The sequence below is a fragment of the Candoia aspera genome, chromosome 5 (assembly GCF_035149785.1).
Source record: "Candoia aspera isolate rCanAsp1 chromosome 5, rCanAsp1.hap2, whole genome shotgun sequence".
Classification (NCBI taxonomy): domain Eukaryota; kingdom Metazoa; phylum Chordata; class Lepidosauria; order Squamata; family Boidae; genus Candoia; species Candoia aspera.
Window position 1 is genome coordinate 116191036 of NC_086157.1, and position 22915 is coordinate 116213950.

Here is a 22915-nt window from a genome sequence, read left to right on the forward strand (position 1 = left end):
GCAAGGAGCACAAAGGGGCCCCTGCGGTGCAAAATCAGGTGGGTTGGTTGAGACCCAAACGTGCCCAAGCCGACGGCGTCTTCCGGCCAGATCTCTTCCCCCTCCAGGGCGTTTATTCAGAAGCAAGTCCGGCGGAACCAATTTCCAAATTACTGTTGATTTAAAGAGTCGTAGCTTCATTTCAGGAGTGGGAAGGACAATTTCACCTCCAGCCTCAAGATTCTAGAACTTGGGGAACATTTGCTCGGCCCCAGCTTTGTCGGAGGTGGCTGATGAATGCCAGCTAGCCAAAGGGGCTGACAGCACGATGGGTTTGGTGACCCCCACCATCGGGAGCGGAGGGACGATCTCCCAGGCTGCTCTAACGTAAGGCCACTCCTGCCACTGGGGAAGGTGTGTGTGGGGGTCCCTGGTGTGATGAGGGCAAGCAGAAACTTTGGTCTGCTGACAGTGCAAGGGTCAATAACAGCATCTGAGTTCCTGCGTGCTGGGGAAGGTGGGCTACCCTTTTCTGTCAAGTGTTGCTTGGGCTCCATGACAGGGCTGAAGCAAGAGGGAGGTAGTGGGCAGAATCAGCATTCGTTGAAGAATCCCAGTGTCGGGTGGGTCCCTTGAGGCCACCAAGCCTGAACACACCTTCCCCCTCAAGCGGAGCTGAATATCTCTGATGCTGGGGTTGGGGTTGGGGCGGCTTCTGGTCTACCCGTCCCATGCCGTTTCCCTATTCTGCAGGGTTGGGGCAGAGCAAGGAGCCGAAGAACACAGCAGGAAGGTGTGTCTTTCTCTGCCTGCTTTGACCTGGCTGTCCAGACATTTCCCCCTCTCCTCCTCCATTCCCAGCTCCAGATTCATCTGGAACTATGAACGTTTCCTTGCGTACAGAAGCAGCCTCTTCCCCAGTTTGGCACCCTCCAGATGGATTGGGCTGCAGAACCCCAGCTCCCCAGCTGTGGGAGGTTGCAGCCCAGCATGTCTGGGGAGTGACAGCTTGGAGAGGCTCTTTGACTGCCCACCTGCGTTCCTGGGAGAAGCCAAGGCTTCCGCTGTATCCCCTCGCCCTCCCGCCTCTGTGCACCCTCGACTCTTGGGGGCCCCATGATTCACCCGGTGAAGCTGCTCTAAAGCTTTATTCCTCAGGAAGGAGGTGGCCCTCAGTAGTTGTCCCTTTTCCTCCGGATCACCTTTGGCTTGATGTTCATGCGCCTCCAGACGGCTGCGGTGGCACGGTCTAGCTTGGTGACGCCACTGAAATCGAAGGACTTCAACTGGGGCAAGGTGGACAGGACGTAGCTCCTAGGAAGGAGGGGGCACAGAGAGGTAGTCAGCTCTTTCCTGCCCGGGAAGACCCCCTTCTCCGTACTCTTCAACTGGAGGAGGACAGGCAGTGCTGCCATGGTGTGTAGAAAGCGCAAAGGCGGGGAGGGAGGCTGTCCCTCGGCCTCTAGGGGAGGCAAAAGGGATAACCAAGGAGAAGGTAGCCTCCCAGGCGAGCTACCCCCAGCCTTGGGGGCATTCCTACAGGGCTGCAGCTCCCGTCATCCCCTTTCTGCATGGCTACTAGCCACGGTGGGGTGGCGGTCCAACCTGTATGAAGAGCAGGGACTGTACAGACTAGGAGGAAATGCATCCTCTGACTTCCCTTGAAGGTCTGCTTTCCGGAGGGTCTCTGGCCAGGTGGTTCCCCCCACTGGCTTCAGCGGGCAGGTCCCACTCTTTGGGGAATGTTGGGGGAGGAAGCACCTCCCCGCTTTCAAGGTCACCCTCCAGAGGTGCCCAGTGGCGGCAGCAGGTGACAAACAGCTTAGCTAAGATGACGATGCCTGTGACCCCTTTCAGTGGGGAGGGAAATGCCCTCCCACCCCCACAGGAAATGGACCCTCCCTTATTCATCCAGCAGTCCATTCCCAGTGATAGAGGGGGGGCTTCTAACCACGCAGCATTCCAGGATGGCCCCCCTTGGAAGGGAAGACCAGAATAGGCAGAGTGGCCTTCTGAAGAACGTGTCAACCGAAGGAAGTTTCATCAGAAGGGAAAAGGCTGAACTGAAAACCCTTCGCAAATGAGGAAACAGGAGAAGTAATGTTTCCTGCTGAAAGGCGGAGAAGAAGGGGTTGTGTTTCTCTGAAGCAGACCATTGCGTGCCTGGATCCGTCTGGAAAAGGTTGCCCCTGAAAACGCCTCCTAAGGTAGGCTGTTAACTCATGGAAAGGAAGTCGGACATGGAGCAGAACAAGGGTAGCATGAATAGCCTCATTCGGATGAAAAACAACCTTTTGGACAAGTGTGGAGTCTGGCCTTAAAACTGCACTGTTTAGGCCGATGTTTCTCGACCCCAGGGACTTTAAGATGTGTAGACTTCACCAGCCCACCAGAATTCTGGGAGCTGAGGTCCACACACCGTAAAAGTCGCTAAGGTTGAGTTTAGGCAAATGGTGCCCAGCTTTCCTCAGTGACAAAGCCTGCATCTCCGGAACTTCCTAGTAGTAGTGATAAAATCCAGAAAGGCCCCCTTCCTTGAAAGGAATTTAAGAGACCCAGCTCACAAAGGCTCAAAGAGATGGTGAAGGGGGACTCGAACCAAGAGTGAGCCCCAGAATGGGTACTGGTGAACAGTGGGCAATTTCACAAGAAAAGCTCCATTTAAGAAATGGATGGTGTGGAAGCCAGGAGATGGGCTCTTCTTCGCTGGATGCTTTCAAGGGAGATGGACAATCACCTGTCTGGGATGCCTTAATCTCGATTCCTGCTCCGAGCAGGCAGTTGGACTGGATGCCTCAAGGAACTTTTCCAACCACCGTATATGCGGATGCAAGCTCAGAGGTCTTTCTCCTCCCCCTCGTAAAAGAGATGAAAGATCGGGTGCAAGTTTTTGTAAAGTTGCAAGAAAAGCAGAAAATAAGTTGAACAAGCTGGCCCGCTCAGCTGCACGGACGTGGGACCACTTCACTCCATGTGGCTGATGGTCTTTTGGGACAAGAGATGGAAGATGGAACGTGTGGCGTAGGGGGACCAATAGATAATTGAACTAGGGGCACAATCCAGGATCTCCTGGCCAGTTTAGGATTAATTCTGCCTGCATCCATCAGAGATAGTAGTAGAAGTTGTGATTTATGAGAACAAGTCATTGCCCGTACTGTATATGTCACAGTGTCTATGTAGGGTGTGGGGTAACCTTGTGTTCTTGCAAGGCTTACGAAATTTGAGCAGTCTCTTTCCATGAGTCAGGCCATGCCTTTTATATACCCAGTACTGAATTCATTTGCTGACAACGAGAGGGGGCGAGCTTTTGTCTATGTTTACTAGAAACCCACATGGTGCTGCCAATCTGAAGTGGCATTCTTATCTTGCGTAACCTGCTGCAAAGAATGAAAGTGGATCAGTAAATCAGCCAAGGAAGACCAAATGATTCCACAGGGGAACAACTAGAGTTACCGTGATTTTGGTGTTGTGGACTGGAGTCAACCCAACCAAAAGGAAGGGTTAGCACTCAGTCCCCAGAGATTTCCAGTGAGAGGGATGTGTTGAATCATTGAAGCAGACTGCTTGGAGATGTAAAGAGAATAGGACATTCCTCTTACTGGACAGATTCAAGAATGGAATTTAACTGTTTTAATGTAAAGTCTGTGGGGTCCGGAAAACACTCCTTTTAAGTCCAACGTGGCCCTCCGGTCTCTGTTCTTCTAGGAAACAATCAAAATGATTGAACAAGAGCTGAGATTTTTCTCCTGCAGATGGGACTGCTTTGACTGCCTTTACTTGAATCAGGCACTCTATTGGTTACGACATGAAAGCATGATTTTATGCCTCTCTGGATCTGGGGAGAAAATAAACATTGCATGGTAACTGACGAAAATCCAAAGAGACGCCCTCCGAGGGCTGAGAAGTCCCATCCCAGCAGTGGTTTGTCTCCAAAGCTTGGTGTGATGTGCTGGTCTGCAGGGATGCAAGAATTGCTATTACTGCTTTTGTCCCCCTGAAGTTTTGTAGACGGAGGTCCTCTGCCCTGGAACGGTATCTGTTGCTGTTGGAAGGGCTACCTAACGGCTGGGTGTAACGTTGTGATGAAGGAAAGAACGGTGGGAGCACAAAACACCCTGCTCCGGAGGTTATAATGTGTTTTGTCTCATCTAGTGACTCTGCAAGTGACTTGCACTTTGGGTACATATTCCAATGCAGCAGAACCTTCCAAAATGTTGCGGAATTTGCATTTTGCATATCCCTTGTTTTCTCCTAGTTCTGCTTCCCCCCACCTGGTGCTGCCCAGATGGCGGAGTCTGCATCTCCTGGAATTCCTTCCTTGATCCATGCTGGATTTATGGCGTTTATTCTGTGGCATTACATTAGCCACGTGTGATTTAAAATTTTTTTAATCCATTCAATCGTGTCCAATTCTCAGAGACTGCCTGGACAAGCCCCTGCAGTTTCCTTGGCCAGGTTTCTCAGAAGGGGTTTGCCATTGCCTCCTTCCCAGGGCTGAGAGGGAGAGACTGGCCCAAGGTCACGCAGCTGGCTTTGGGCCTAAGGCGGAACTGGAACTCACAGCCTCCCGGTTTCTAGCCGATGCCTTAACCGCTACACCACACTGGCTCTCACATGATTTAATTACAGTCATCCAATCTTTTGGGAAATGTTTGGGATGGGCATTCATCATACTTAACGTTTGTTCTGAAGTTCCTTTCCTCCATCTCTTCTCAAGAAGGCCTATCCTTGCCTGTGTTTGCAAACCTGCAAATCCTAATTCCTTGCACCACAAAGTTTGCTTGACAAATCAAATCAAGCCATTAGAAACAGGCTTTCATTCAGCCCTCTAGCTCCTTCAGCAGAAGGAACCATCTGCTAGAATCCCCGGCAGGAAAGCAGAGGAAACTGCTAATCCATAATGAAGGTGCCCTGACTGAATTGGGCAAATCCTGGTTACAAAACAGGCCATTTCAGAACCCGAAAATGAGGCGTGATCCTGAGAGGCTTCCCTGTGTTCCCTCTGAGAGCAGAAATGCCCCACTGAAGCTGCTGCTGCTGCTGCTTTGGACCTTCAGCACCGACTCAAGGGCAAGGCAAGCTTCTCACTCCGGCTTCTCCTCAGATCGTATAAAGCTTTTGCTTCTTACTATAGCACAAACACGTTTATTCTCTTCTTGAAGGGAGGAACCTCTCACCTGCCCCTGGGCTGCCGCCTCTGAGCCTCTTTCCCGAAAGAAGGGTTTTTTTCTTTCTCGGGGACTTAACTAGGCCACGCTCTGGCTGACCCTTCTGCAAGCGAGGCCTCTGGGACCGAAGCCCTTGGCCGGGGGGCCGGGCTCCGGGGCGGGGGCAGCCGGGCAGCTTCCGGCGGTTACCTGTATCCCTTCTCCTCCTCGATGGGGTTGCCGTGCAGGGTCAGGCTGCGCAGGTGGGGCAGCACAGCCAGCTTGTCCACTTCGGAGAGCTGCTGGATGCTATTCCCGTGAAGGTTCAGATTCCGGAGGTTGTAGTAGGTGGTCAGCACCTGGAAGAAGGGTGAGAATCACAGGGAGGCCGCGGTTTCCTCCCCCCCCCTTTTTCTTTCGACCTGGCTCTTGCTGGCCTCTCTGAGCCCCGGTTGTGCCCTTCAGGCCGGTTGCCCAGGCTGCAGAGCTAAGGGTGGTATTTATGATGGGTGAGAACCAGCCCTGGCATCTGGTCCCTCTGCCCCCCCCGGGAGGGTTTATGAGCCCGCTCTGCGGAGGGAGGGACCCTCAACTGTGGGGGAGGTCCCGGGAGTGGCACAGCGCACCGGGTCGATGTTGGGCAGGTCGTTAAAGGAGAGGTCGATCCAGTAGATCTCCCGGGGAAACTCCAGCAGCTTTTCCATGATGTCTGGGAAGCCCGTCAGGTCGCTCAGCGTGTTGTTGCTCAGCCGAATGGCCTGGGTCAGCAGGCGGCCCCCACGCGCCTGCTGGATGGCCCGGAGGCCGGGACGTGGCTCCTCGCTCAGCAGCTCTGGGGGGGAGCAGACAGGGCAGAGGGGAGGGGCGCTGCCGCCAGGCCTCTGCTGTGCCAGGAGTGGCTGGGCCTGGGGCCTGTGTTGGCAGGAGATGCCCGCTGTGCGGGACTCACAGCTCCACAGCACACGCAGAGTGCATTTCCCTGGCCCCTGCAGGTCGGTAGCGGGATCCCAGCCGCCTCATGCCACCAAAAGTCATCAGGGTTGTGGCTGGAGGTCACCATTTCTTGCAAAGGCGTCCCAGCTTAACCCTTGCGCTCCACAAATATGGACAGATCCCAAGGATGTGGGGCGTCATTCTCAGGAAGTGGGTCCAAAAAGTCAAGATGGGTGTTGTGGCTGCCATCCTGACTTTTCAGGCCCCCTCCCCGAAGACGACACCCTGCAGGTATGCAGTCAGATGTCGCAGAGGGAAAAGGTGGCTGAAGCCACTAATTGGTGGACCATGTTTTGGCCAATGGTTTAAGTGGAGTGCGTTGGCTAAAGCCAGCTACTTAGTTGAGGTGATGCTTAGAAAGGCGGGCAACCGTTTGTCTCACTAAAAGGTGCTTGGCTTGAAAAACAGCCGAGAGATGAAGCAGGTATGGCATCAGAAAGGCCTCAGCCCTCCATGGCTTCCCCCAGCTGTACAGGTAGTCCTTGCTTAATGCCCACAATTGGGACCAGATTTTTCGGTTGCTAACTGGTCATTAAGTGAATCTGACCCGATTTCATGACCTTTCTGTGGCAGCTATTAAGCGAATCACCATGGGTGTGGTTGCTAAGTGAATCACATGGTTCCCCATTGATTTTGCTTGCCAGAAGACGGCTGGAAAGGTCGCAAATGGCGATCACGGACCATGGGATGCTGTGATGGTCATAAATTAATTTATTTTTATTTATTACTCAAATTTAGCCACCGCCCATCTCCCCCAGAAGAGGGACTCTGGGTGGTTTACAATAAAATTCCCCGTAAAACATAAAAATCACATAAAGCCATTATAATAAAACCCAATAAATAAATAAAATCCAAGAGAAATGTAAAATCCAGGCTGGTGGGAGGGACTCTAGGGTGCGAGCCATCCCCAAGAATGGTTATTCCCTTTCCCACCCCAGGCGAGACGGCAAAACCACGTCTTCAGGGCCTTCTGGAAGGTCAGGAGAGAAGGGACCTCCAGGGGCAAGACATTCCAGAGAGCAGGGGCCACCACAGAAAAGGCCCGCTTCCTGGACCCCGCCAGATGAAATTCTCTTATGGACGGGGTCCGTAACATGCCCTCTCTGGATGATCGGGTGGTGCGGGCCGATGTAATGGGGATGAGACGGTCCCTCAGGTAACCTGGCCCCGTGCCATGTAGAGCTTTAAAGGTGATAACCAACACCTTGAATTGGACCCGGAAGCAAACTGGCACCCAGTGCAGTTTGTGCAGCAATGGTGTTATATGTGCCCACCTAGGTGCACCAAAAATAGCCCGCGCAGCTGCATTTTGGACCAGCTGAAGCTTCTGGATACTCTTCAGGGGTAGCCCCATGTAGGGTGCATTGCAGTAGTCTATGTGGGAGATGACCAGGGCATGAGTGACTGTTCAGAGGGCTTCACGATCCAGGAACATGGTTGATATGTTATTGATATAAGTATGGACTGGTTGCCAAGCGCCCAAATTGTGATCATGTGACCGCAGGGGCACTGTGACAGTTGTGTGAGGACCGGTCATAAGTCGGTTTCCAACACCGTTGTAAGTCCAAACTGTCACTTAACAAATGGTAATTAAGTGAGGACTACTTGTATTTCTTCCACTTTGATTGACTTAAGCCACTTTGCTGTCACTTACTTCAAGAGAGGCCCTGAAGCGGAGGGCTTCCCTTTCGACAAAGTGGAAGTAGACAAACCGCCCAGAAACTGAACAGCAGCAACAGCACGTTCATTTTCTTTCAAAGTGACCACCATCTGCAGCACTGGAGGCAGCTTACAGCATCCCCCAATACCAACGCCAAAACATAAAAATAAAAACAGCCCCACACGAGGGGGTTCAGTTCTACCTTGCATGAAGCTGATGCCCCGGAAGGAGTAATCCAATGGCGGCGCCTGGACGGAGGCCTTGCTGTAATTCCAGTGCGTGAACGTCTTCCCAGCTGTGCTAGCAAAACACAATGGCACGCGCCGAGAATTGAGACTTTCGTACCAGGCTGAGCTGGTGCGGCTGCCTGGCTCGCTCAAGGGCCCAGAAGCCCTGTCCGGACGTTCTCCTCCAGGGAAAGGGTTCTGGCAGGAGGGAGGTTCCTTGGCTAAAGAGAGAAGGATCCCGCTCCCAGGGGAAGGGGTTCTCCCAGGACACGGGTCTCCACAGCAATGCAATCGAGGCTCCATCTTTTTTAAAATGTGTATTGCATAAAACCTGCCGTGGCCCTCTTGACTTTTCTGACTAGGCCCTGTGGACACCCGTTGCAGCATGACTCTATAACCCACGATTCATAGATCACCGCGGCTAAGCCCAAAGCAAGCCACAGTATCTCAGCGTGTTCCATGCAACGGGTAATCCTACTGAGCCATAATATGCTGGCTTGTGTGGTATGGACATAACCTGTATAGTGTGTAAATCACGTTTGCCAGGTTGAGTCAACATTCAGGAGCAGCTGGGGTCTTGGCAGTGCCAGGAATTGAACCTATGTGTCTGACTGATGATGCCAAGGGCATTGTGGTAAATCCATTAAAGGGTTGGATCAGATCCTGGGCACGTCTCAAGAGGCCTGGCCTGGCGTTTTATTGAGGAAGGGCAAGGAGGAGATGGTGGGGTTAACGTTGGCCCCAGGAAATGACAGGAGTCAGAATTCTGAGCTTCAGCCTTGAAGGCAAGATAGTCTCCTTCAAGCTAGCTTGACTTCCCAGGTCACAATGTGGAAGCCGTTTGCTGCCATTTCCTCCTCGGTTGGGATTCCTCGTGGTCTCCCATCCAAGCACTAGCCAGGCCTGCTTAGCTTTTGGAGGGCAGCCAAGGTCAGCTGGATCCAGTCACCTAGTGGCACAGCATCCCAAAACCTCTGAGGATCTATTATCCCCCAGCCGCCTCATTTTCCCCTTGCTCAGGGGATGATGTGGGTGGAGATAAAACAGATCAGGGCTGATGCTCAGCCACATGTGGGGAAGCTACCTTTTAGCCGGGGGGCGGCCGGGTGGGGGGATTGCCTGAACCTGGCCTGTCTGGTTAGTCTATGGCAGTGTTTTTCAAACTTGGCAGCTTTTAAATGTGTGGACTTGAACTCCCAGAACAAGCTCAGACAAGTTGCTAAGTTTGAAAAACACTGGTCTATGGATTAGTATAACCTAGACCTTGGCTCTCCTCAGATAAAGGTCCTTGGCAGCTTCCAGACCTTGGCTAGGAGTGGTGATGGGCCTCCTGGGGAGGGGCAGCCCTCCCATTTTCCAGGACGCAGTCAGCACCCCGGATCAGCCGAGCCTGGATGGGCCACACAATGCCAGTTCCCTTGGTGAGGCTGCAAGAGCTGCAGCCTTGTTACCCCGCCAAAGAGGGGCGCATTGTCCTCGCCTCCAGAAGGGGCTTGGGGAGATGAGAGACCCAGCAGAGATTCCACCCCTGCAGCAGCTAGAATCACCAGGTGTTACACGACTCCTGCTGGCAAGGACCCTCGAGGCCATCAAGCCCAGCCTGCTGCTCTGTGCCGGAATCCCAGTGGAAGAGTCCCAACCCCCACGTGAACCCATTCGGTGAAGGGAGTCCCACTTCTCTGCACGATTTCTTCCCTGCTGAGCTGTTGTTACGGTTAACACTGATTAAGTGCCTTCCTGGCACTTCCGCCCATCATTCTCTGCCCTGCCCTACAGAAGGAGAGGGTGAACAAGCAGGTCTTGATATGCTTTCTAGTATTTGGAAAGAGGTACCCCCCACCATCTTTTCTCAAAAATAAATATCCTGTTCCTCCAGCTTTTCTTTCTTCACTGGTTAGTCATTCTCACTGCCCTTCTCGGCTAGTTCTGGTTTTTCTCCATCCATCTCATAGAATCATAAGGTTGAAAGGGACCTTGGAGATCTTCTAGTCCAACCCCCTGCCCAAGGCAGGAATCCACCAGTCTTGATGTGTGGGTTAAGAGCAGGACTCCTTACCTGAGATGAGGTCTCACCGATGCCAAATAAATTGGAACAAATACTTCTTGCAGTCTGGAAACTTTGGGTCTGTTGATGTAATCTAACTGCCTTTTCTGCAGCCACGTCACATTCCTGGCTTATATTCGCTTTACGATCAGCAGTTATTCCAACACCTTTCTTACAATTACTACCGCTGAGCCCTTTCCGTGTCCCTCTGCCCTGCAGGTTTGTTTCCTAAGCAAGAACTTTGCACTCTGTTAAATGTCATGTTGTTTTCCTGCATATTTCTCTAACCTATCAAGACTATTTTGAATGTCATTCCAGTCTTTTAGGTTATTAGCTTCTGCACCCAATTTTGCACTAGCCACAAAAGTGGCAGGCGTTCTGTCCATCAATTCATCCAATATGCTCCAGCCTCAATCCACCAGAGAAAGCCAAGCTGCAAAGGAGCGGTCCTGTGGCTGGTTGTGTTTTCACGTGTCTTCGCTATTTTCCTTGTGTTTTATTTGCAAGTATGTTTTTTTTTAATTGCTTTTTGGGGAGGAAAAATAAACTGTAACGCCCGCCTCTCCATCTAGTGAAGCCAGCAGTTTGGGCATTAGGAGTTGCAGAGCTATAAGGCAGCAAGTTGGAAACGGTTGCTATGGACATTAGTAGGTAAATAGATGAGCATTTTGCCCATAAATGCTCAGTGAGGAACACAGAATCCCTCACAGGTCATCTAATTCAGCTGCAAAGTGCAGGAATCTACTAAACCAACCCCAATTAGTTTAAAGCAGTGTTTTTCAAGCTTGGCGACTTTAAGATGGGTGGACTTCAACTCCCAGAATTCCACAGCCAGCATGGCTGGCTGTGGAATTCTGGGAGTTGAAGTCCACCCATCTTAAAGTCGCCAAGCTTGAAAAACACTGCTTCAAAAGGCTTCCAATGAGACGGATGTTGTTTCAGTTCATCCTTCCACACCCCACAAGTCCCTACAGACTGATCTGGGCTGCAGAATTTTAGCCACTTGCTTAAGTAGCAACCAATCCTCCGCAGGTAGAATTTGGTGCGGGGGGGGGGAACGCCTTTCTCTAGGATGCCACTCTGTTGTGGTGGATCATCCTTCAAACCACACAAATGTAATTGTATTGAGTGGGGTGGAGATCTGAATCTAGCCAGGACGTGTCAGCGCCTGGCACAGCTGCTGTCACGGAATTCTCCAGGTGGCCCCCGGGAGGCAACAGACCCTTTCGTTCCCTCACGTTTCGTCTGTTCAGCTTAAGTCGCAATAACATTTTTAAGGTACAGGTTCTTGGAACTCGCTCCTCGTTCCCCCCTCGTTCCTCGCTCTCACCCACAAGCTGGCACTGATTCTACCCTGGGAAAGAGACATTGTTGGAAAGGCCCCGGGCCCCGTTTGCAACGAGCACAGAAGCCCAGGGGGTGACGGAAGCAGATCTGGGGTAAGACAAAACAGGCACGGAGCAGAGGTTAAAACCATTCATGCCATTTCTTGCAGCTCTGCAAACCTCTGGTGAGGTTTGGTGAAGAAACTACCAACCTGGGAAAGGAAAGAGCAGAGCTGGCCTGGAGAAGAAACAAAAAACGGAATTAACACCCGGAAACCCAGGGGTTCAGTCAGGGTCCCCGCCGGATGCCTCCTGGAGCAAGTGGACCCCAACTTCCATCATTCCCAGCCAGCATTCCCGGGAGATCCCATAGCATCTCCTGGCCCTGCTGACTGGGATTCTGGGCATCCTGCCCTCTCTACAAGGGCTGCCCCCCCTTCTCTTCCATTTGCCAGCCAAAGGCAAACACCTGAAAGTGGGGCGGGGGGGGACACGGATTCGAGAGGTTCTGCCAGGTTCAATCAATCTCTCTGTTCTTTGTGAGCCTGAGTCGCTGGAAGCATATAAAGCTAATACATCATCATCATCATCATCATCATCATCATCATCATCGGGGTTGGACATCTGCTGCTAGCCCAAAGCAGGACCCGCATCCATCCAGGCTGCCCCTTTCAGAGCCCGGGAGGGGTCCCCCCAACAGGTCCCAAAGGCAGAAGGCTGGCGGAGCCAAAGCTGGGGGATTCGCACCCCGGCTGGATGTGGATGCTGGGAGTCGTGATCCAGCTCTTCCAGAGGCTCCCGCTTGGGGAAGCTTATGCTGCCCTCTCCCCGCACCCTTATGCTCAGATCAGGCGCGTCCCCGACGGGGCGGGCGGCGAGGCTGGGAACGGGCCAGTTCCCGCTCTTCATCTTGCGGGGGATCGCGGCGCCCCGCGAACACGGAGAAGCGTGCAAAACACGAGCGGGCTTGCACGGATGCAATCAGGGGCTGCTTCGCGGCCGGGAGGCTCCAGCAGAGCGGCGCGCCCCTCCCTCAAACCCGGACCGCTCGGTCCTGCGGAGCGCGCCCTCCTCCCTTCGCGCTGGCTGGGGATGATGGGAGCAGGAGTGCAATCCGCAGCGGGGCGCTGACCTTTCCAGCCCGCCCGGGCCGGGCCCCCTGCCGCCCCCCTGCCGCGCCCCACCATGCACGCGCCCCCGAGCCGCGCGCGCAGACCCACCATCCTCGCCCGCCTCCCGGCTTCTCCGCCGCACATTGGAACGCGGGGGCGGGGCGTCGCCCGGGCAACAGCAGCAAAACAGCTGGGTCTCGAAGCGGGGAGCGCTCGCCGCCCGAGGGCCGCCGGGAAGTGTAGTCTTGCGCTCCGCAGAGCGGAAGCCGCACTCCTCGGTGCGCGGGGCCTGCCGGGAGGCGTAGTTTTGGGCCGTGTTCGCCGCCTCCGCCTCAGCCTCCGGCCGTGGCCCAACGAGAGGCCCGGCTCGTTCTCGGTGGGCCGCGGGGGACCCTCCCTCGACCACGTGCCGCGTCCTCACGACGCTCGGGACCCCGCGGGTTGGGACGGCCCCCTCGGCGCCCCTCCGAGCGGCCGGCCTTGCCCTCTCACGACGGCCCCGCGAGGTGGGACGGCCTCGGCAGCCGCCTTCGCGGAGCAGGTGAGCCGCTGCTTGGGCCGTCCCGGGGGACGGGGCTGCGCGGAGACCCGGGTTGGGGGCGGGCCGCGTCGCGGGCCGGGGCGCTGCGCGAGCCCCGAAGGGGCCGTCCCGGTCCGGGCTGAGCGCGCGCTGCGGGGCGGCGGAGGGAAGCGCGGGGGCCCGGGGGTCCTGCGGGCAGCGCCGGCCCTCCCGGGGGGCTTCCGCGTCGCGGGGCGCTGCTTGACGGCGGAGGGGGCTCCGCTTTGGGCGGCCGCGGCCTCCCCGCTGCGGCGCAGTCCCGCGCCCGGGGCCGGAGAGCCGCCCGGTCCTCTGCCCTTCGGGGCCCGGCGCTCGCCCGCTCTGCCCGCCTGCGGGAGCGCCGGTGCCCGGGCCCCGGGGGCTCTTCCGCCGCTGCCGAACTGCGTGTCCCTCGGAAGACCCAGGGCCGTCACTAAGCAGAGAGGCACAGCTGTGCGGTGCGCGTGTGTGTGATGGTTGTGAGATGTGTGACCCGGAGGCAGCGGCTGCCTCCTCCTCCCTTGCTCGGCCTTTGGACTCCCTTCCCTGACGGCCCTCCGGCGAAGCTCCTGGCGCAAAACACTGGCTTGGTTTCTGCTGTCGGGTCCGGGCGGGCTGGTTGCCAGTGTGGGGTCGCGTTCGCACAGCATGCTAAGCGGGACACTTAGTTCGCGAGACCTGCCATTGCCGTTTGGTCCCCTGCTGCTTCCTGGTGAGGCTCGAGGCGGCTGCCCACTGTGGGCACTTTGGTTGGGTGCTGTGGCTTCCAGCGCGCCTCCGGCCATCTGCTGTGTGTGCACGGCATCAAATGACGGAAGGAGAAAACTATGCACAGTATAATAATATAACACCAATTTCCCAAGAGTAACAGCAATTCCAACCAAAAATACTAGATTGCTGGATAGCCCTTTGTTGGGAACCCCCCCAAACCCTAATTCAAATTTTAATAGATTCCTCCTTTCAGCTACTGTGGCTGCAAGTGGTAGAGAAAGGATAGGATAGGATAGGATACTTGATTGGCCAAGTATGATTAGACATACAAGGAATTTGACTCTGGTGGAAGAGCACTCAATATATTTACATAACCTCAAAAATAAACAATAGTGAAGTAATAAGGTTATTTACTAAAACCAAGAAAGAAAAAAAATGAAGGAAATAACACTACAGCTATTAACTAACACACACCCATATTTAAGGGGAGAATTAGGCCTTGAAGACCCCCTGGGAGCTTCGGCTGGTCCAGAATGCAGTGGTTCGGGCAGTGATGGGCGTGCCTCGGTACGTCCATGCAACACCTCTGCCATTGCAAGCTGCGCTGGTTGCCAGCTTGCTTCTGGGTGGGATTCAGAGTGGTGGTCACTACCTATAAAGCCCTACGTGGGAGGGGGCCTGGATTCTTGAGGGACAGCCTCTCCCCCACTGTATCTGCCTGGCCGATTCAGCCCTGCAGAGTTGGCGCGCCCCGGATTCCCTCAATCGAAGAATGCCACCTATCAGGACCCCGTGGTGTCTTTTCTGTAGCAGCGCCTGCGCTCTGGAATGAGGTTCCCTCCAAGATCTGGATGCCCTCCACACTGGTGTTTTGAAGGGCCTTGAAAAGGTGGCTCTTTGCCCGGGCCTTTGTGGGGATGGTGGAAGCCCCCTTTTAACTTAGGTTGTTTTCGTTTGTTTCCACCTGGTTGTTATCCTGCCATCTCTACCCTTTTTGTGTTTCTTGTTGCTTTTATTTCACGTTTTAAATGTTTCATGTTTTAAATCATTTGTGGGCTGCCGCGAGCAGTGTTCCTCGACCCTGACCACTTGAAGATGTGTGGATTTCAGCTGGGAGTCGAAGTCCACACATCTTCAAGTGGCCAAGTTTGAAAAACACCGTTCTATACCAAACATTTGACGTTGGGTATCCGTGGTCGAGAAACACTGGCCCAGGGTCTCTAGGAGTCGGGCAGCATATGGATTTAATTAATAATAATAATAATAATAATAATAATAATAATAATGCCCCTATGCTGGATCTGTTTGCCCAGTGCTGGCGTTTACACTGCCGCATGCTGTTCTCAAGCTTTCCATGTTGTCAAAAGCCGGAATGGCCGCCATGCTAGTTCAGCGGTGTTAGCCCTGGGTGTAGACGTTTAGCCATTTCAGGGTCGGTGAACCCAAGAGCTGGTGAAGGAGACTCGCTTGCAGGGGCCATGCAGTCCGACGCAGGCAGGAATGCTGCCTGCGTCTGCTTCTTAACCGGCCTCTTGGCTGGCTGGCGGGCTTGTTTTCTCAGTTGTATGCCACCAGAGTTAACAAGTCCAGCTTGCCGTTTGAAAAACCACCGCCTTGGCCCAAGTTGGTGCCTCCCTTCTTTTGCCTGCGGAAGCTTGCAGAGACCGCGACTGTTAGAATTCAGCGACGCAAGCTCAGGCGCTGGACATGTCCGCACAAGCCACCGCTCACAGGGGTTTGTGAGATTTGTGGTCTTGCTTTCAGGTCAGGAAGTGTGAAATCTTTCCGTAGCTTTCCACATCGCCCGGCTTAGGCACGTTTTCATCCTGGTGTGGCTGGGACGCTGACCCCGAGGCTTTTGGGGCTACAGATCCAGCGTGAAACAGTTGCTCCTCTCCTCCCAGCCCGCTTGGGCTTCCCAGTGACCTCCTCCTCTGAGACCGGACTTTTGTTGCTGCCCTCTGCCTGAAGAATTCGGGATCGTCCTCCTTGAAACCTCCGTCCAAACCTTCTGCTTTTGTGAAATTTTTGGCTTGGACTCTTGAGCTGGGCCCCAACCGAGAGGCAGCTGAACATGGATAAACACGTGCCTGGGAATACTGTTGTTTCTCCTCTTTCTCCCCGCCCCGCCATGATGTGCTCTGGAAGGCACTGGCCAATCTTTCTGCTTTTTTTCCCTAGAAAGTCTGGTGTTGATGTTCTTCTGCAAATGTTGATCTGCTATTTCTTCATGGACATACTCTCTGGCCTTTATAGAGTGGCCAGAGGGACTGTGTAGTTGGTGGCCATTGTAGAAAGAAAGCTGTTAGTTTATGGTGGCAAAAAATCAGGAGTCATCTAGTAGCGCCTTTTCTGCCTGTTACTAAAAGGCATAAGCATTTACCGGACTCCTCTGTAGCTGATAGACTGGAATTTTTTCACATGTTGTCATTTGTAAAGTGTGAAGTTTTGTGTTTTGTAAAACTGATCTATTTTTGTCTCTTCAGTCCAAAATTTAGTGTAGAGTATCTCCTTGGTTTGTATATAAGCAGTTTGAATTTCAGAGAAATCATATCGAAGTGGATTTCCCATACTGCGGGAAACTCATACTGTGATCCCTCGTCTGTCTGGCTGGAGACTGGCTGGAGGCGTAAGCATTGTCTGAATGTTCAGACCCAGTGATAAGTATTCTGCTGGGATGTGCCCTTTTTTGGCTGCAATCACACATTTAATTGGCTACTGGGGGCGCTGGAGGAGATGGGGGGGGGAGTCTGTATTCCCCAGCATAGGTGTTCTTGATCCAGTTAGTGTGACCGTCTGCTGCCGGACCTCCTGCTGGGAGCTTGCTTAGTGGCTGACAGGGTTAAGGGTGCAGCGAGAACAGGGCCCTCAGGTATGTGTAGGTGAAAATGATGGGGGCAGTGGGCAGATATTCTCTGAAATGCTTGTGCTCCAGATCTAGATAAATTGATTTAGCATTGCTTGTTTGCTTCCAGCCAGATTCTACACTGAAATATATGCAAGTACGGTATATTATGGTATATAAATTAGTAACTCTGAACCGAGGCTAGCAGCTCAAGTGTCAAATGCCGGGTGGAAGAGAAATAGTTGCAACCTCTGTCTGAATTGTTGTAAGATAGATCCATTGTCTAGTCCTCTCTCGGCTCTGTAGGCGCTGCTACCGCTGAGTCACGGCCTGCGCTCGAGGGATGCAAGGGATTTTGGCCATCCGTCCTTTCAACTGTTTACTGAACTGTGCCTTTTGCCGCTTAAGTTCTTCTTTTGTATGAAATGACACTGGGATGAGCTTAGCTGGGTTCTGCCTGTCTTTGTAATGTTCGCCGTCTGCTTGCGACAGGACTGTGTTGGGCGGAAGCCTTGTGGCCTGACCCTGTGTGATAGAAGAGACTAGCGCAGGGCTCTAGCTGTGCACCGTGCGTGCAAGCTTTGCTTTGTTGCTCTGGCATATGGTACCATGGCATCATGCAAGGCCCACCTGGTGTGTGTCTGCATCTGTTGCTGTGCTGGGGGAGCTCCATTTCCCTAATGGGTGGGCTGAGCCTGATCATTAGCCATGTTTGCTCTTAGCAGTTTGGAAAACTGTCCTTAGGAACTTCTGCCTGGTTAGTTAGATTACATGTTTGGGCAAGGCCTATGGGAAAGCCTGCTGTAGCAGTTCCCCGTCTTAGTTTGCATTCTCTGGAAAAGAAGAAATAGGCTGACAGCCCTCTCTTTCTCCTCCCCATTTTTTTTTCTGTACTCATAACCTGACCCAGTTAGGGACGCGGTGGCGCTGCGGGTTAAACTGCTGAGCTGCCGATCGGAAGGTCGGCGGTTTGAAACCGCGCGGCGGGGTGAGCTCCCGTTGCTAGTTCCAGCTCCTGCTCACCTAGCAGTTCGAAAACATGCCAATGTGAGTAGATCAATAGGTACCGCTTCGGCGGGCAGGTAACGGCGTTCCGTGTCGTCATGCTGGCCACATGACCCGGAAGTGTCTCTGGACAACGCCGGCTCTAAGGCTTAGAAACAGAGATGAGCACCGCCCCCTAGAGTCGGACACGACTGGACTTTACGTCAAGGGAAACCCCTAACCTGACCCAGTAGGAAAGAACTTTGGGTGACATGCAACCATCATCATCATAAAGTTGGTGTAGTGGTTAAGGTGCTGGGCTAAAAACCAGGAGTCTGTGAGTTCTAGTCCCACCTTAGGCACGAAATCGGCTGGGTGACCTTGGGCCCGTCACTCCCTCTCAGCCCAAGAACCAATCAGGCGTGGTATGAGAGTTCTAGTCCCACCTTAGGCACGAAATCGGCTGGGTGACCTTGGGCCCGTCACTCCCTCTCAGCCCAAGAACCAATCAGGCGTGGTATGAAAGTTCTAGTCCCGCCTTAGGCACGAAAACCAGCTGGGTGACCTTGGGCCAGTCCCTCCCTCTCAGCCCAAGAGCCAATCAGGCGTGGTATGAGAGTTCTAGTCCCACCTTAGGCACGAAATCGGCTGGGTGACCTTGGGCCCGTCACTCCCTCTCAGCCCAAGAACCAATCAGGCGTGGTATGAAAGTTCTAGTCCCGCCTTAGGCACGAAAACCAGCTGGGTGACCTTGGGCCAGTCCCTCCTGCTCAGCCCAAGAGCCAATCAGGCGTGGTATGAGAGTTCTAGTCCTGCCTTAGGCACGAAAACCAGCTGGGTGACCTTGGGCCAGTCCCTCCCTCTCAGCCCAAGAGCCAATCAGGCGTGGTATGAGAGTTCTAGTCCCGCCTTAGGCACGAAAACCAGCTGGGTGACCTTGGGCCAGTCCCTCCCTCTCAGCCCAAGAGCCAATCAGGCGTGGTATGAGAGTTCTAGTCCCGCCTTAGGCATGAAAACCAGCTGGGTGACCTTGGGCCAGTCCCTCCTGCTCAGCCCAACTCGGTGCAACGTAGTCCAGCCTCCTCCTGGTGCACCCTGGGCAACGTGGCTTGTCATGGCTAAATAGTCCACACATCCGGCTGCTGGACCTCACAAGGATTTCCCAGCAAGGAAAAGCAGCACGAACACCGAACTGCGATGCCATACGATAAAAACAAAAAACAAAACTAAATCCGTATCCATACCAAAATAAAAATTAACCACGAGAGAAAAGCAAAGATAAAACCCATCAACTGCGATTAAAAACACATTGGAACAAGCCTGCTTTTTATGAAGTTCTTGGCTGAATGGAGAAAGAGCCCAAAGATAATGGACAGTGGGAATGACCGTGATTGAAGCCGAGTTTATGTGAAGAGGGTCTTTTTGTGGGTCGTGTAAAGGGAAAGATCAGTGAGGCAGAAAATGGGATTTGAGCCCAATTTTGGGAACCTGAGGGTTTCAAACGCTCCCCCAGTTCTAATTCTGCCCCTCTGTGGTTAGGGGGCAGCGCCTGGCTGATGTTGAGGACTCAGAACCCAAGAGGGTCCCACTTGGTTAGTGCTTGGGTAGGAGAAAACCAGGCATCCCCAAAGGAGACACAGGCAAACCCTTTCCACACAGTACCGTTGCCCAGAAAAGTCCAGGAATGTGTCCAATGAAGTCACCAGGAGGCGAGCTCATCTCAGAAGCCTGTTGCCTTTCTGTACTGGAACCTGGGGGAAAAGCTTGTGGTCTCAGCGCGCAGGTGGGGCCTCCCAAGTCCAGGCCCTGGAAGATTTAACGGAAAGATCCTCCGGGGAGCAGAAACCAAGTGGGGGTAGGATTTACAAAACCTGAGGGATGTGCAGTAGAGCCTGTCAGAGTCAAGCCTGCCTCTGACTCAGAAAGCAAAACTCCTGCATCAGAGGAGGAAATGGAGACTTACCGGGCTGAAATCGGGAAAACGAAACCAGTGGATGAGCCAGCAGCGCGGGAAGAGTCCAAAGCACTGATTGGCCAGGATTCGGGGGAGGATTCAAATCCTCCAATCAGCATGTACCAATGATGGGCAGAAAAGTGCACAAAAGAGAAGGCAGCCCGATTGGCTGCAGAAGGGTCCAGGCACGCAAAGGACGGGATAAAAGGCAGCCGCGCGGAGAGCAAGCTGCCGGAGACAACCGATCCTGCAAGCCTGCAGCTTCAGCAGAAGAGTCCCTACCTGCATCGGAGACAGCGTCTGTTGCTGAAGAGGAACCAGCGCCTTTGCTCTGCTCCGAAGAGGACTTGAATCCTGCCTCTGCTGCCATCAGGGATTCTGTATCCACCATGCCCAGCAATCTCAGCCTTGCATCCAGCCTTGCGACTCCGCCATCTTCCACACAGCTTCGTCATGCCTTTGATTCTCAGTCCCGCAGTGTGTCTTCCGTTCCATCCAACTGTGCTCTGGGTGCTCAGCCTTGCTCAGGAACTTCACACCTATCTTGTTGTGAAACCATTTCTCAGTCTAGTCTTGCTCCGAGTTTCCAATCTTGCTCCAAGTTTCTAGTCCAGAGGATCCAGTCTAGTCCGGGGCTACCAGCTGAGTCTAGCCTTGCCCCAAGTTCCCCAGTCCTGCTCCAAGTCTCCAGTTCAGGGGGTCTAGTCTAGCTCGGAGCTTCCACTTGTTCCCAGTCCTTAGTCTTGCTTCAAGACTCCAGTTACCAGCTTCCAGTCCAACTTGAGTCTTCAGCCACCCAGTGTTCCAGTGTCAGAGCAGCTCAAGTACTGTTCTGGTTTGAGACCTGTTGCCCTCAGCTTCATCAGCACCTGGTGTTCCAGTTTTCCAGTCATCCAGCTCCCATTGGGGAATCCTGTTCCGCAGTCTTGTGGTTGCCCAGTTGGGCTTGATTGAATCCATTTTTTTGTGCTTCAAGGACTTAATTCTTCTAAATAGTTATTTAATAAAAGAGTATTTTTGATATTACTCTGCCTGGTTGCATAGTCTGAACAGGACAGAGCCAGAAACCAGGCTCTCTTGTTCTTCCTGATGGGGCCTGTCATGAGTAAGGATGGCGAGCAGGGGGCTCTCACCCAGACTGTCAAGCGCATGCGTAGCACTGAGGAACTGTTCAGCCATTCAAAGAGACACAGATCGGGACCGCCTTAACCTTTGGGGTTTATATGGCTGGGTTTTCCCACGCTTTCTCAGTTTGTTAGGATTCTTGTTAAGTACTACTAATAAATATTAGAGACCAAGTCCTCGCCTCAGTGTGTTTCCTGGTAATCAGGACAGGGCCTCTTTTCAAACAGGTTTTCAAATAGACCCTGGATAGTTCTCTGTTGGGGTGTGTGTGTGTGCAGCAAATCCTGCAGGGTGCAGAACTTGGTGACCACTTAGGTCCCTTCCAGCTCGATGATGCTGTGCATCACCAACTTTGGCAACCTGCTCGTAGGCTCCACCTGGTGTGATTAAAAGGTGTCATGTGTTCTTTGACTGTGGTCAGAAATAAGGCCATCTTTCTGAAGGCTCTAATTGTTTCCTTATTATCGCAAAAAAAAAAAAATGATCCTGTAAAGCAGGGAGACTGAAAATCAGGACTGTTTACATCTCAAGGTCAGGCTGTCTTTCTGTGAAACATACTGAAAATGAACATGCTTCTTACAGTGCAATCAATTTCATATTAATGTGCGTAACGGCATGTGGCCTACATGTAATCTCTCCACTTCAATCATTTCTCAATCCTCTCTCCAGAATGAATATTTTCACTCTCCTGCCAAGCCCAGGCATTTCATCTGTACCTGTTGGAGAAAACTGGCCGTCTGCTCCGCTGGCATCATTCCTTGCTAGCATCAGACCAATTGACCCCTCGCCAGCTCTGTTGCCGGTTGCCCGACTGGCAGGGTTGAGAGGCCCTCCAGGGAATGGCAGAAATAGGCCTTGTGCTATCAGCTGTTTCTAATGAGGTGTTGCAGAAGATCTGCCAAGAGCGCGGTTGAAAGACACAACTGCCCGCCTTAGCTCCTAAATGATATTTTCCCTCATTATTTTAGCATTAGGAGCCATCCAGTTGGACTTTATGGTCAGGTCCTGCCAGTTCAGTCTCTCCCTAGTGGTGATCTGCAGCTCTCCCAAGGATACTCCAGTGATCTCCTGGATCCCACCCTTCTACTCTATACGGTCTCTTCCTTTGTCCCCTCTGGGAGATGATCTGCGTTGAGGAACGGACGGGAGAAGTGTAAGGTTTTTTGGACCTCTCGGCTGCTTCTGAAATGGCCGAACATGGCACCTTCTGGACTGTTTTTTCAGATTGGGGAAGGAGCCCCTGATGCCCCAGTGGCTCTGACCCTTCCTGGGTGAACCGTTTTGGGGGAGGTGGCCCTTTGCACCTTCTGCTCCCCCCCCCTGTAGATTCTGTTTGGTCTCCGCTGCTCTTTAGGATTCTCTGGAAGCTGCCAGGCGAACCACTGGGGCTGAGGCGCCATCAGTATGAGGCGACGCTCAGCTTGAGCTTCTGGTCGCCATCCAACAGGGTGAGGGTGTCTGTAGGCAGGTGAGGATGGGCTGGATGGCAAAGAGCTTGGAACTGACCCAGACAAGGGGGAGGCACTGTGGGGAAGGAACTCAGCCAGCGTGCGTGGAGAAATTTGGTGGTGGTGGCACTTCCCCCTGGACCAAGAGCTCTGGTGCATCTAGGCTGGACTCCTGTAATGCAGTCTCGGTGTTGCTGGCTGCAAAGGCAGGGTGGCAGTTAAGCGGGTGTAAAATGGTGGCCCTGATCACCCACACGTGACAAACCTCTTGAGCGGATGATGGTGTAGCATGAGGGCCCCCAAAGCCTCTGGTGAGTTCAGTGACCCTGCACACCAGTGCATTTTCCAGCCCCATTGGAAATGCTGGCTTTATTTTAAACGATGTTATGTTTAAATTATCTCTACCTTTAAGCTAACTATGTTTAAATCTATCTATGTGGTCACTAAGAGTCCACAATGACTTGATAGCACGTAATCAAGTTACTTTAAACTCCCTCCAAATCAAGCTCGGCTGAATGCTGGGACTACAATTACCAGAACTCCAGGCCACTGTGGCCCTGTGAGGCGGGAATTCTGGGAGCGGCAGGCATCCGGAGGGTGGCCCTTGCAGAAGGGTGTTCCTCGCGGTGTGTCTGCACCCACCTGAGCAGCCAAGGGTCGGTTAATCCTTCACCGGAGGTTTTCTCTCTCGTTTGGAAATAATGAGGGGGAATGCTAACTGTAAGCCCACCCGAGCTTTCTCTGCAGGGGAGCCGTTTGTTCATTCCCTAAAAAGTCGCCCAGCCTCTTCCCAGGATTCCGGGAGCGATCCAAACACGGATTC

General features: G+C 53.2%; 1 protein-coding gene across 2 annotated transcripts; it reads right to left on the minus strand.

Moving 5' to 3' along the window:
- Positions 1–76: 76 nt before the first annotated feature.
- On the minus strand, positions 77–12646 carry LRRC51 (leucine rich repeat containing 51). Of its 2 annotated transcripts, XM_063306019.1 has the most exons (7): positions 12596–12646; positions 11588–11613; positions 7982–8079; positions 5753–5958; positions 5337–5485; positions 1182–1293; positions 77–152 (listed from the first exon to the last, which is right to left on the minus strand). In XM_063306019.1, the coding sequence occupies exons 1-7, from the start codon at positions 12629–12631 to the stop codon at positions 150–152; spliced, it is 630 nt and encodes a 209-aa protein (XP_063162089.1). In that variant the 5' UTR covers positions 12632–12646; the 3' UTR covers positions 77–149. The 2 variants fall into 2 exon arrangements, with proteins under 2 accessions (XP_063162089.1, XP_063162088.1); XM_063306018.1 differs by lacking the exon at positions 77–152 and having other exon boundaries at positions 1109–1293.
- Positions 12647–22915: the final 10269 nt, after the last annotated feature.